General features: G+C 63.0%; 4 protein-coding genes across 4 annotated transcripts; 3 read left to right on the top strand and 1 right to left on the bottom strand.

Moving 5' to 3' along the window:
* Nucleotides 1-4,450: 4,450 nt before the first annotated feature.
* Nucleotides 4,451-5,654, top strand: A1Q1_05296 (uncharacterized protein; the record flags this gene model as incomplete). Its single annotated transcript, XM_014322028.1, has 2 exons — nucleotides 4,451-4,498; nucleotides 4,536-5,654. 2 exons carry the CDS (start codon nucleotides 4,451-4,453, stop codon nucleotides 5,652-5,654), a joined length of 1,167 nt encoding a protein of 388 aa, XP_014177503.1.
* Nucleotides 5,655-5,930: 276 nt separating this feature from the next.
* Nucleotides 5,931-7,369, bottom strand: A1Q1_05295 (uncharacterized protein; the record flags this gene model as incomplete). The annotated part of the gene is made up of 3 exons (XM_014322027.1): nucleotides 5,931-5,968; nucleotides 6,015-6,944; nucleotides 7,015-7,369. The coding sequence occupies 3 exons, from the start codon at nucleotides 7,367-7,369 to the stop codon at nucleotides 5,931-5,933; spliced, it is 1,323 nt and encodes a 440-aa protein (XP_014177502.1).
* A 444-nt stretch (nucleotides 7,370-7,813) lies between these two features.
* Nucleotides 7,814-8,931, top strand: A1Q1_05294 (uncharacterized protein; the record flags this gene model as incomplete). Its single annotated transcript, XM_014322026.1, has 3 exons — nucleotides 7,814-8,209; nucleotides 8,271-8,416; nucleotides 8,538-8,931. The coding sequence occupies 3 exons, from the start codon at nucleotides 7,814-7,816 to the stop codon at nucleotides 8,929-8,931; spliced, it is 936 nt and encodes a 311-aa protein (XP_014177501.1).
* A 586-nt stretch (nucleotides 8,932-9,517) lies between these two features.
* Nucleotides 9,518-9,884, top strand: A1Q1_05293 (uncharacterized protein; the record flags this gene model as incomplete). The annotated part of the gene is made up of 2 exons (XM_014322025.1): nucleotides 9,518-9,801; nucleotides 9,863-9,884. The coding sequence occupies 2 exons, from the start codon at nucleotides 9,518-9,520 to the stop codon at nucleotides 9,882-9,884; spliced, it is 306 nt and encodes a 101-aa protein (XP_014177500.1).
* Between the last annotated feature and the right edge of the window lie 656 nt (nucleotides 9,885-10,540).

Genomic DNA, 10,540 nt, shown 5'->3' with positions numbered 1-10,540 from the left:
GTAGCCGGGACCGACACCGCCAGCGCCGACCTGGTTGTACTGTCCGCCAGTGCCGACACCGCCGGCACCAACACCGCGCTCGTACTGCTGGCCGCTGATGCCCTGGTGGTGGCCGCCGACGCCGGAGCCGACAGCAGCTCCAGCAACACCTCCGGCGACGCCGGGCTGGCCGCCGTAGCCCTGGCCGGCGACACCCTGTCCAGCGACGCCCTGGCCGGCAAGGCCGGGCTGGCCGCCGTAGCCCTGTCCACCGACACCCTGGCCGCCGTAGCCCTGGCCGCCGACGCCCTGTCCGACACCGGGCTGGCCACCGGCGTAGGCGCCAGTGGTGCCGCGAGGGTCGACCTCACCCTGTCCGTGGTGGTGGTGTCCGGCGGCGTATCCGGCACCAGCGCCAGCTCCGGCACCAACACCGGCGCCAGCGAGGTTGCGCTCGTTGTGGCGGGTGTTGAGCTCGTCGGGGCGGCAGCAGTCTGCTGGACGGCGCGCTGGTGCTCGGCCTGGGCGCGCTCGGCCTGGGCCTTCTGCGAGTTGGCCTCAGCCTCAGCCTTGCGGGCCTTGGCCGTGGCGTCGTTGAGGGCAGACTCGTACTTCTGCTCCTTCTGCTCGACCTTCTGGTAGGCCTTCTCGGCGGAGTGCTCGTTCTGCGATGCCTTCTCCTCCTGTTTCTGGGCGCGGTCGAGGTCCTTCATGGCCTGTTTGATGGCCTTCTCGTCCTGCTTGGCCTCTGGGGCGTTAGCTGCGGCTTGTGGAGTGCGAAACTCACCCTGCTTCATGGCCTTCTCCTCCTTCTTAGCGGGGTCCGTCGAGAAAAGTCCCATGATGTTCTGTGTTTGCTGGTGGCGTAGGAATTCAAGAAATCAAGAAAGTGGTTGACAGATGTCGGGGTTTGTTTGTGCCTAGGTAGCGACAAGAGATGGGAAGAACCGACATGCCATGCCGCTCCATGTCTTTAAATGTGAACGGCGCCGTTAGTGCTGATGGCCGCGGAAGGCTCTGCATGGCAGCCCGTACCACCGTCAGGCGGGACGGCAGGTGAGAGAAGTGCTCCTGGATGGTGCAGTGGGTTATGACGGAGGGCATAGACCGAGGATCAGCGGTGTTGACGTCATAACCCTTCACCGCTACCATAAACAGCACTCCCAACCATCGGCTACGTCAGCGCTTCGGTGACGCTGGGCCCCTCTGCGGTGGCCAGGCCATGCACGCCGGGGTCTCTGAGATGAAGCTTCACTGGAGTGCACAAGGGCAATTGCAAGGTCGTTCGCGTTAATCAAAGGGGACAGGCACACTTTCGGACCCCCGCAGCGCGCCAGGAAAAGCAAGTTGCCACTAGTTGGCGACCTGGATCTTCCTCGGTCTTCAGTTACTGCTTCATCCCGACTGGCTGAGCGACATCGCGTCGTGTGGTGGATCCAGGCTCGACACAGGCTCAACCCAAGGTTGGATGAGGGACGTCGACCGAGGTGTTGTGACAGAATCGGCACTCCCGGATCATTGCCTCCGAGCCAAGAGTCTGCAAACTTCATGATGAAAGAGTGCTCGCTGTCATGGCGCAACAGGGTGGGGGATGACGGTGCACACGTGCTGCACAGCTGCCAGAAAGGTAGCTTCTGGAATCAATCACTCAAGGTTCTCTTCACGTCCTGCGAGTCAGAGGTGGTCCTCGGGGCGTTGCCTCTTGGCGGGTGGGGCCGCTGACAACCTGCCTTGGCTCCACTGTACGCAGTCCGCGCCATGCTATAGACTTGCTGCTGGATACCAGGCAGTCAGCGGTTCGGAATGCGAAGCAGAGTCTGAGCGGAGGAGATAGGTGTCTGAAGCGGCACGTCAGACCGGCGCCTGGGTGCCTCTTCCTGAGATCAGCAATGGCACGTGGCGATCCAGCATCGAGACACTACCGCGCAGCGCAGCATGTGGTACGTAACAACGTCTGAAACATCGCGTGCAACCCATGCACAATGACGAGATCGCTGCTGCGCTGGGGCAGTCGACATCGACATGAAAGGAACTGAGATGCGATCGATCGTGCCGCAAAAGATCTTTCTGATAACATGACGTCATTGAGAGTGGAGTCTGCGGCGTACTCCGCGGTGCACCACGTGTTCCACTCGATCCGTTCGAACGCTTCGGCAGCTTGCGGATGGGGACAAACGAACCCACAGAGGCCAGGCTGAGGCCAGGCCGCAAAGTCCGAGTGTCTGAGGCGCCTGAGGCTGGCGAGGCGTGTCCGGAGCTTGCTCATTATGGAGGAGATTGCGGCTAATCAGCGAGGCGCCGGCGGCGGCGCGAGCGGCGCCGTCCTGCTGGCTGCCGAACCGAGCGTTGTTCGCCTATGTCGGTGTGCGCTGCTGCACACGTGTTCACATCAAGCCCCGAGCACCACCGCGATCGGATTAACGGGGACGAGATGGCCACTGCCCGATCCGACGAACGGAGGAGGATCCGTCCGCCAAACAGACAGGCGAGTTATCTCGGCATTCAAGAGCCGGCGCCGGAGCAAAGCCATTCTCCTGGCGAAACTTCCGCGACTGCTGAAACGCAATCTCAGAGGCATCCTGACTGCTTAGGACTTACGATCGAGTCGCCAGATCTCCCATTGTCCTCGCTGGCCGCTCGAATCGAGGATGTCGGGGTTCCGACGACGTTGCGGAGGAACAAGGGATCCAGAACTCTGGGTTAGGGCTGAACCTTAAATCGCCGATGTGTCCAGTCTCGGGAAAGCACGCACATCTGGCGTCAGAACATTTTTAGTCCGATCCCTCCACCACCGCACCAGCCTTCGTCCGTTCTTGTCGCTGCTGTCATTGTCCGTTTCATGCTGGGCTTCGCCTGCATGGATGATGCCAGTGTCCTGGACGCAGGGCCCATGAGTTGTCCAGACCTGTAGAAGAATGCTGGTAGAGGATCAAAGCTTGGCGCGAAGACGCAGATCACATCGGAAACCGTGGCGTGAGCACTTGCAGGGGCCGGCGAGACAGGGTCCGGATCGGAAGAGTAAGGAGCAGGACGGGCGGAGCTGCCAGCTGGGACCTTTGGGGGGCGAGGGCTCGCCGACGAGGCAGTGGCGTTGTGTGCTGTGTGCGCATGTGCATATGTGGGTCAGACATTGAATGAGTAGTGCATGAATGCATCAAAATGAATAATGGAGTCGGAAGATGTTGAACGCAGAAGACGGCTCAGTCACACCATGTCACGTCGAAGGTCGCTCGTATCTTATCAGTAGTCCGTCGTCAAGAGACGGGACAGGCCCACTGCGTTTAATGGGCTAGACTGAATTCTCATGACAACCTCTCTCGCCGTCTTCGGCAGCTTCTGCTCCTTCTGAGCCGGCCCCTACCGTACTGCTGCCGTCATGCCTCTCCCGGTCAGTCACCGTGAAAGACATTCGCTGGAATGTCTCGGCGGTCAGGTGATACCAGCGCGACACTAAGCTAGTCTCTTCCTTCAGTCCAATCGATCTCAATCTGTCGCTGAGGAGATGGCAGGTTGCAGCACCAGGTGACCCCACAACATATGGCGCCATCGCACATCTGCGTCCTACACGCAGCGATCAGCGACGAACAGCCTGCCCCCTCCCGCCATGCCCAATCATGCGTTGCCCCTCATACGCCCAGAACGCCTGCAGCGCCCGCGACGTCTGCGGCTTGCCCAGTGCTTAGCCTGGTACGTTCCATCTCCCCAAGACTCGCGCAACGCTCGAATGCATGCCCAGGCGACACACGGTATGAGTCCGAGTGGGCTGGCAACTGGGCCAGCGCCATTGGTCCTCGGACAGAGACGGTATCCTTGGGCTTGGGAGATCCTGAGGAGAGCGTCGGCTCTGACGGGGTTTCGTATTCTCCACCACTGTCGCGACGGGGCGAGCCGGCAGCAGGCTGCGCACGGACGACCGTGTGTCCCAGATTGTTCAGGTCCACTGGCTTCCCTCTAGGTCCAGAGCTCCAGAGCTTCGAATGAACCGCCGACAGCTAGATCGAAGCGGGCGAGACATGCGAGGCAGGCAGGGATGGCAAGGGGAAAGGTGGCGTTGCAATTGATGAGCCATGTCGAACACTCGCGAGCCCCTTACACCAGACCCTCAAGCGCGAGCTGCGCGCCAGAGTCCGGAGACGACCGCTGCTGCCGTCATGACCTCGCATTATCGAGAGGAACGGCACGACCGGGTTACATCGCCATCGGTGCCATCAGCTGTACATGCTTATATTACAGTTTGACGTTGCGTCTCCCGACCCCCCTTTCCTCTCTTGCAATCACCTCATCTACCCAGAGACACCGTCTCACTCAACGTTTGAACATCCCGCCGGTCACTCGCGCTCCGGCCCTCACATCTCACAACAACATCAACACGAGCAACTGCCGGCCCTTATCTACGACCGTAACCTCTCTGTCCATTCGACCACCTACCTCTGCACCTCCAGCACAATAGCCCGACAGTCTAAGAACAACAATGGCACTCCGAGTCTCCGGCACCCCGTCACCACACGCGAGCGGACTGGTGAGCTAGCTGGGCCGCAACCTTAAGCTGACAGCAGGACCTGGGCGAGGACAACATCGAAGCGGGAACGTTCAAGTACGTCGCGTACCGACTCGACCCGTACCCGGCCTGGTTCGCGGGAACGGTGATGCGCGGTCTCCGAGGAGGGCAGCAGTCTCCTCCCGGTCCGTCCATGGCCTCGACCTCTCCATCAGGCGGGCCACCCATGTCGCTCCTACTGGGCAGCAGCGTCTCGAGCTCGTCCTCGTTCAGCATGCCGTCCCCCTCGACGCCGACGAGCTCCTCCTGGCCCGCTCCCGGGGGACACACGCCAAGCTCGCCGCCCAAGTACTCCCTCGGCCGGAACAGTCGGCAGCGTCGGATCAGCTCGCACTTTGACAGTGCGGCGTCGACACCAACGCCAACGCCGCAAAAGCGCCAGAGCACGATCATCTACACGTCCTCTTCTCCCCACCCCGCCGGACAGGGACATGGACGAAGTTCCTCCCTCGAGGCGCCTCACTTCCGCATGCGCCGCGACAGCAGCAGCTCGCGAGACAGCGGCATCGAGTCGGGGGGCATGGTGTGGATCGTCCAGACGGCCATCAGCTTGAAGATGCCGCTGCACACCGATGCGGATGTGGTCGCCATCGACGAGCGAGAGTTCCTCCGTCTCCGCGCGTTCGAGGAGAACGTGTACTGGCCCGCGTACACGCGTCGCCTGAGCGAGCTCTCGACCGGCCGCCGCGCACTGTTCATCTACGACCGCCAGCGCGCCAGTTATATCTGGGACCACGAGATTACGCCGGACGAAGTGCGCGCCAACCCCGCGCTCGGGCTCAAGATCCTCCGCGACCAGGCCGCGACGCAGTATGCCAACCGCTGCTTGCGGAAACATGAGGGTCTGAAACCTACCAATGTGGTTCTGAAAGATGGGCACGAGGTGCCTATCCAGCACCCCATCAATGTCGTGCCCGGAGACGACGTCGAGGTCGGCCCCGGCGTGCCCGGGATGGCCCTCGCGCCACCTTCGACGCCGACGACGCCGAGCTTCGCTTTCGGCGCTGGGCTCACGGCCGGCTTTGCAGGTCTCAGCGTCAATGGACCCACGATTAGCACTGTAGGCCCGGTTACGAGCCCGAAAGAGTGGGAGAGCATCAAGTTCACCGCTGCATAAGAACTACATCACCTGCACCACTCATCACGACGCACACGCACACATGATACCCCCCACACACATAAACGACGCTCCCCGTCATGGGCTCACGAACTCTGATAGACTATACCCCTGTCACGATATACCCCGCTTGTACATCTAAGTGTAATGCTACTTATCCCTTGTTCATGAAAACTACATGCTACTGCGACGTCTCGCTCGTCCCACCGCGCCGACCACTCGACCGGTTCCCCCCATCCGTGGCTGAAGCTACACTTCCTTCATCCGACTGCGACCTCACTCGTCCTTCCTGGACGCAAACATCTCGTCAAGTTCTGAAGTCAGCTAAGCACAGATGACTCGCCGGAAGCATGGACTCACCTCGGTCCAGGTCATCCTTATTCCGCTGCGGGCGGCGGCTCCGTCCGACGCGCATACGGTCCAGGTCGGCATCGAGGTCGGCAACGCGACTCCGCCTGTCTCCCCTGTCTCCACGGTCTGCGCGCTCGCGATCGCGGTCATACGGTCTGATGCGGCGCGAGAGATCGCGTCCCTCTCCCCTCGTCCCGACGCGATCGGCAAGGCTTCGCGGCTCGTCCCGATATCCCCTGCGGGGCGCGACCTCCTTGCCGGCTCCGCGGCCGTGCTTGGCGTACCACGCCGAGTCGCGTGCGCCCTTGCGCTTCGCATTGTCGCCCTCCAGCGCATACCGCACCGTCACGCGCGCATAGGGGTCGACGCCCTCTGCGAATTGCGGGTGCGCCGGCGCATCGTCGAACGCGCCAGTGTCGGCCGTGAAGGCGCCGCGGCCTCGGCGGCGTACCGGCTCCTCCTCAGCCTCGAGCTTGTCTGCCGCCATCTTCGGCTCCTCGGCCGCAGGCTCGGCCTGCCCCGTCTCTCTCCGGTACGCCTTCATCTCTTCGTCGAGCTGTCGGTCAAGTTCGCGTCGTCGCTCCGCCTCCCTGTCCTCGCGCGAACCGCGGTCGCGCTCGCGATCCTCTCTCCGCGCCTCGGCGCGCGGGAGGAGACTGATGGGGAAACCGTGGGCGGAGCGCTCGAGCAGCGGGTCGTCGCCCTCTGTCGGGTCGAAACCGGCCTTGGACAGCAGCGAGAGGCCAAGCAGGGCAGCAGCTGGCGTCTGGAAGAGAAGGATCAGAGTCGTGTCGTTCAGCCACTCGATTCCCATCGGCTTCGCGCCAAGCTCGGAGGCCCAGGTGAAGATCTTGGCCGTCGACATGTGCTCGATCAGCGTCGACGAAACGAAGAGCGCGTTCGGTCGGATCGGGCTGGAGGCGGACTCAGAGACCATCGCTGATGTTAGCTTAGACAAACAGGCACAACAAGCTCTCAATAGCCTCCTCTCCTACACCAATCTACTCACTCAGCCATTGCGTCGGGTCCTGCTTGTCGAGCTCGCGCGCAAGCTTCCTCAGCACCGGATCGCGGCTGAGACGCAGCTCGCCATCGTGATGGATAATGCCCGGCGACTCGTCCATAAGGTAAACCTTTCCCTTTCCCATGCGTCCGAGAAGGCTCTGGACGTGCTCCGGCATAGGCTCGGACGGTTCTCTCGGAGACCGCCGGCGCTGGCGGGGGTTGTAGTCGTCAAGCGCCCGGTCGAGCATCGGGTGGTCGACGTCCATCGAGTTGGAAGCCTCGGCGGCCTGAGCAGCCTGAGCCTCCTGAGCAGCAGCGGCCGCCTCGTCGGTGTATGGGAGTCCGCCGAACTCGTCCATTTTGCGCTGTGGTGTGGGTGGATGGGGTTGAAAACAATCGATCCCGACCTCTGATGGCTGTGGTGTACGTAGGGTGAAGCGAGCAACAAAAGTGAGGCTGACGCGAACACGTGGGCGGCTGACCGGGCGGCTCGCGTGGGGGTCCAGACAGAGTCAGGGTCACCTGTTGCCCTCACACCGCCTCTTGAGCGGGTTCAAGAGGACCGTCGATCGATACATCTTTCCTCGACCTCGCAGCACGACGCTTTGTCTGCTCTTCCTCATTCCCCTCGTCTCTCCCTATCTTATAATTAGAGCTCTTGCGACCTCTCTGCCCCTCTCTTGTTTCTTCCAGCTTAATCTCATAGACACTCCGCTTCCCCACTCGCTACACTAGCTCCACAACTAAACCCTTCGCCGCCCTCTAACTCCCTGTCCCCGACCTTCCACGACTTCACCTCCAACATGGGTTTCTTCAAGCGCAAGGAGGCTCTCACCATCCCTCCCGTCGAGCCTTCCGGAGGCATTCCCGACCGCCGACCTTCGCCCCAGCCCATGCGTGGCGGCGGCCGCCCCGACCCGTACACCTCCAACAGCTACGGTGGAGGTCGTAACAATGGTCCGCCTCCGCAGCAGGGTGGCTACCAGCCCCGCGAGCACAAGGACCCGTATGCCGCCGTTCAGGCCGACCGCCAGATGGGCTCGAACCCGAACAACCCCTACGCTCGCAAGGGTGTCCCGTCGCAGGCTGACCGCGACAACGACGCTGCGCGCAACGAGCTCTTTGGTGGCATGAAGCCGCAGGGCCAGGGACCCTCGCGTGAAGGTACCCCTGGTGCTGGTTGGCGGTCGCCCCCCGTCGTACGCGACCGAGGAGGACGCTGCGCGTGCCGAGCTCTTTGGCGGAATGGGCGGATCGCAGGGTGGCGGCGAGATCCCGGCTCCCCGACGTCGCGAGTACGGCTACCAGGGCCGCGAGCTCGAGGAGGACTTTGACGAGGACGAGGAGATTGAGGGCATCAAGCAGAGCATGCGCGAGACCAAGCAGGACTCGCTGCAAAGTACCCGGTGAGTTGTCTCAGCCCTACCGACGAGCGGTGGAGGTGCGCGCAGGGTTCGTGCACGACGCGGGAGCCAGTGGCGAATGGGTTGTTTTACCCTGTGAGGAATGCGATCGCTGACAAAATAGAAACGCTCTGCGTATGGCCCGTGAAGCCGAGGAGACGGCCCGTGGCACGATGGCCCGTCTCGGCGACCAGTCCGAGCGCCTCGCCAACTCGGAGCGTCACCTCGACATGGCCAAGGCCAACAACCAGCGCGCCGAGGACAAGGCACAGGAGCTCAAGGTCCTGAACCGCAGCATCTTCCGTCCGGCGATCGTCTTCAACAAGGAGGGCAAGCGGCAAAGCGAAGGAGCAGAAGATCCTCGAGCGTCACAACATGGAGCGGGAGGACCGCGCGCGTGCGATGCGCGACGTGCAGGACTCGCGCCGCCGCCTGGGCGAGGCCGCGAACGAGCGCTCATTCCAGGACCCGTCGCTGCGTGCGGACCGCCGCCTGCAGCGCCAGCGGTACCAGTTTGATGCGACGGCGTCTGACGACGAGCTCGAGGACGAGCTGGACGAGAACCTGAACGAGATGCTGGACATTTCGAAGCGCCTGAAGAGCATTTCGACTGCGATGGGCTCTGAGGTGGACACGCAGAACAAGCGCATCGGCAAGATTACGGACAAGACGGACGACCTGAACATCAAGGTGTCGATGAACACGGACCGCCTCAAACTGATCAAGTAGAGTGCCCTATATTTTGGCTCGGTTTCGTTGTATGCATACTGTGATCTGTACGGGGGGTAAGGGCGACGTGGGTGTTGCGTGCCTTGAGGTGGTGGCCAGCGCTGGGAGCGGACGGGTAAAGCTGTGCTTGGAGGGAAGGATTTGGGGAGACGGATAAGCGTTGCGAGCGATGCCAAGTGTGCGTGTGCGTGCGGTGCAGAGAGATGCGAGGGCCATGTTTGCCACGTGTTCCAGCCCAGTGGCCAAGTCGGCCCGCACTCATCCCCCCGTAACCAGCTCTGTCAGCACAAGGCCATTATTGACATTACACACACACCCTCTCTCTCCCTCTCCCATCAACGCAGGCCGAACCTCTCCCCGCTGCAAGCCAGCATCATGGCCGACCCCCCTCCTCCCGCCGCTGACCCGCCGCCTGACGCCGACCCCGCCGCTAGCGCCAGCACAGCCCCAGCCCCAGCACCAGCACCAGCAGAGCAGGCCCCAGCGCCCAACTCGCCTGCCGGCCCCCCAGGTCCGCCGCCGACGTACGCCGCAACGCAGCCGCAGATCCTCGTCGTGCCCTTGCCCGATGCCTCGAGCTTCTTCTGGGGCCGCACGCTCCAGGGCGAGGTGTACGTGAAGGGCATTGGCGAGGCGCGCGTCCGCAGCGTGTCCAAGCTGTAAGTAGGAGAGGTGGAGGTGCATTGTGCCCGGCGAATGTGCCCCGGAGTCCGAGCTTAGCTCAGTCCTCGAGGATAGCTGACAGCAGAACGGTGACGGCGCGCCTGACGGACTCTCTGCCGGCGTACCCCGACGTAGAGCTGCTCGACACCAAGGCGCAGGTGCTGTATCCCCCCGAATCGGGCGGGACAGAGAACATCCCCTTCCCGCTGTCGCACCGCTTCGCCGTCCCCCTGCCCGCGACGCTACCTTCCGGCTCGCCTCTGCCGGGGACGCTCGACCTCGCGTCTGCCGGCGCCGTGCGCTGGGCACTGGACGTCGAACTGACCCTCGTCTCTGGGCAGGTGATAACGAGCACGACAGTGATCGAGGGCATCCCGCCCGACCTGCCGGCGGAGGCCGAGTCGCGGCATCCAGACGAGGCGTCCCTGGAGCGCGGGGGCGTGCGCACGCGTCTGGTAGTGGACGACGTGAGCCCGCGTCTGGGGGATGCGCTCCGTCTCGGCGTCGAAGTGCGGCCGATGCAGCGCGCGCGCACGACGGTAGCAGGGCTGGCGTCCCAGCCCGACCCGGCCGAGAGCCTGCGCGGCCTGCGGCGCGTGCGCGTCGACCTCGTGCGCCGCGTCGAGATCACCCCGCCCCAGGGGAGAAGCTACGTCCGCACGACCTCGCTGCACTCCACGGGCAAAGGACTCCGGTATCCGGGCAAGGACAAGCCGCTGCGCGTCCTCTTCCACC

The sequence above is a fragment of the Trichosporon asahii genome (assembly GCF_000293215.1).
Source record: "Trichosporon asahii var. asahii CBS 2479 unplaced genomic scaffold scaffold00071, whole genome shotgun sequence".
Lineage (NCBI taxonomy): Eukaryota > Fungi > Basidiomycota > Tremellomycetes > Trichosporonales > Trichosporonaceae > Trichosporon > Trichosporon asahii.
Note: the sequence above shows the minus strand (reverse complement) of the source record. Positions and strands in the feature narration are given on the sequence as shown.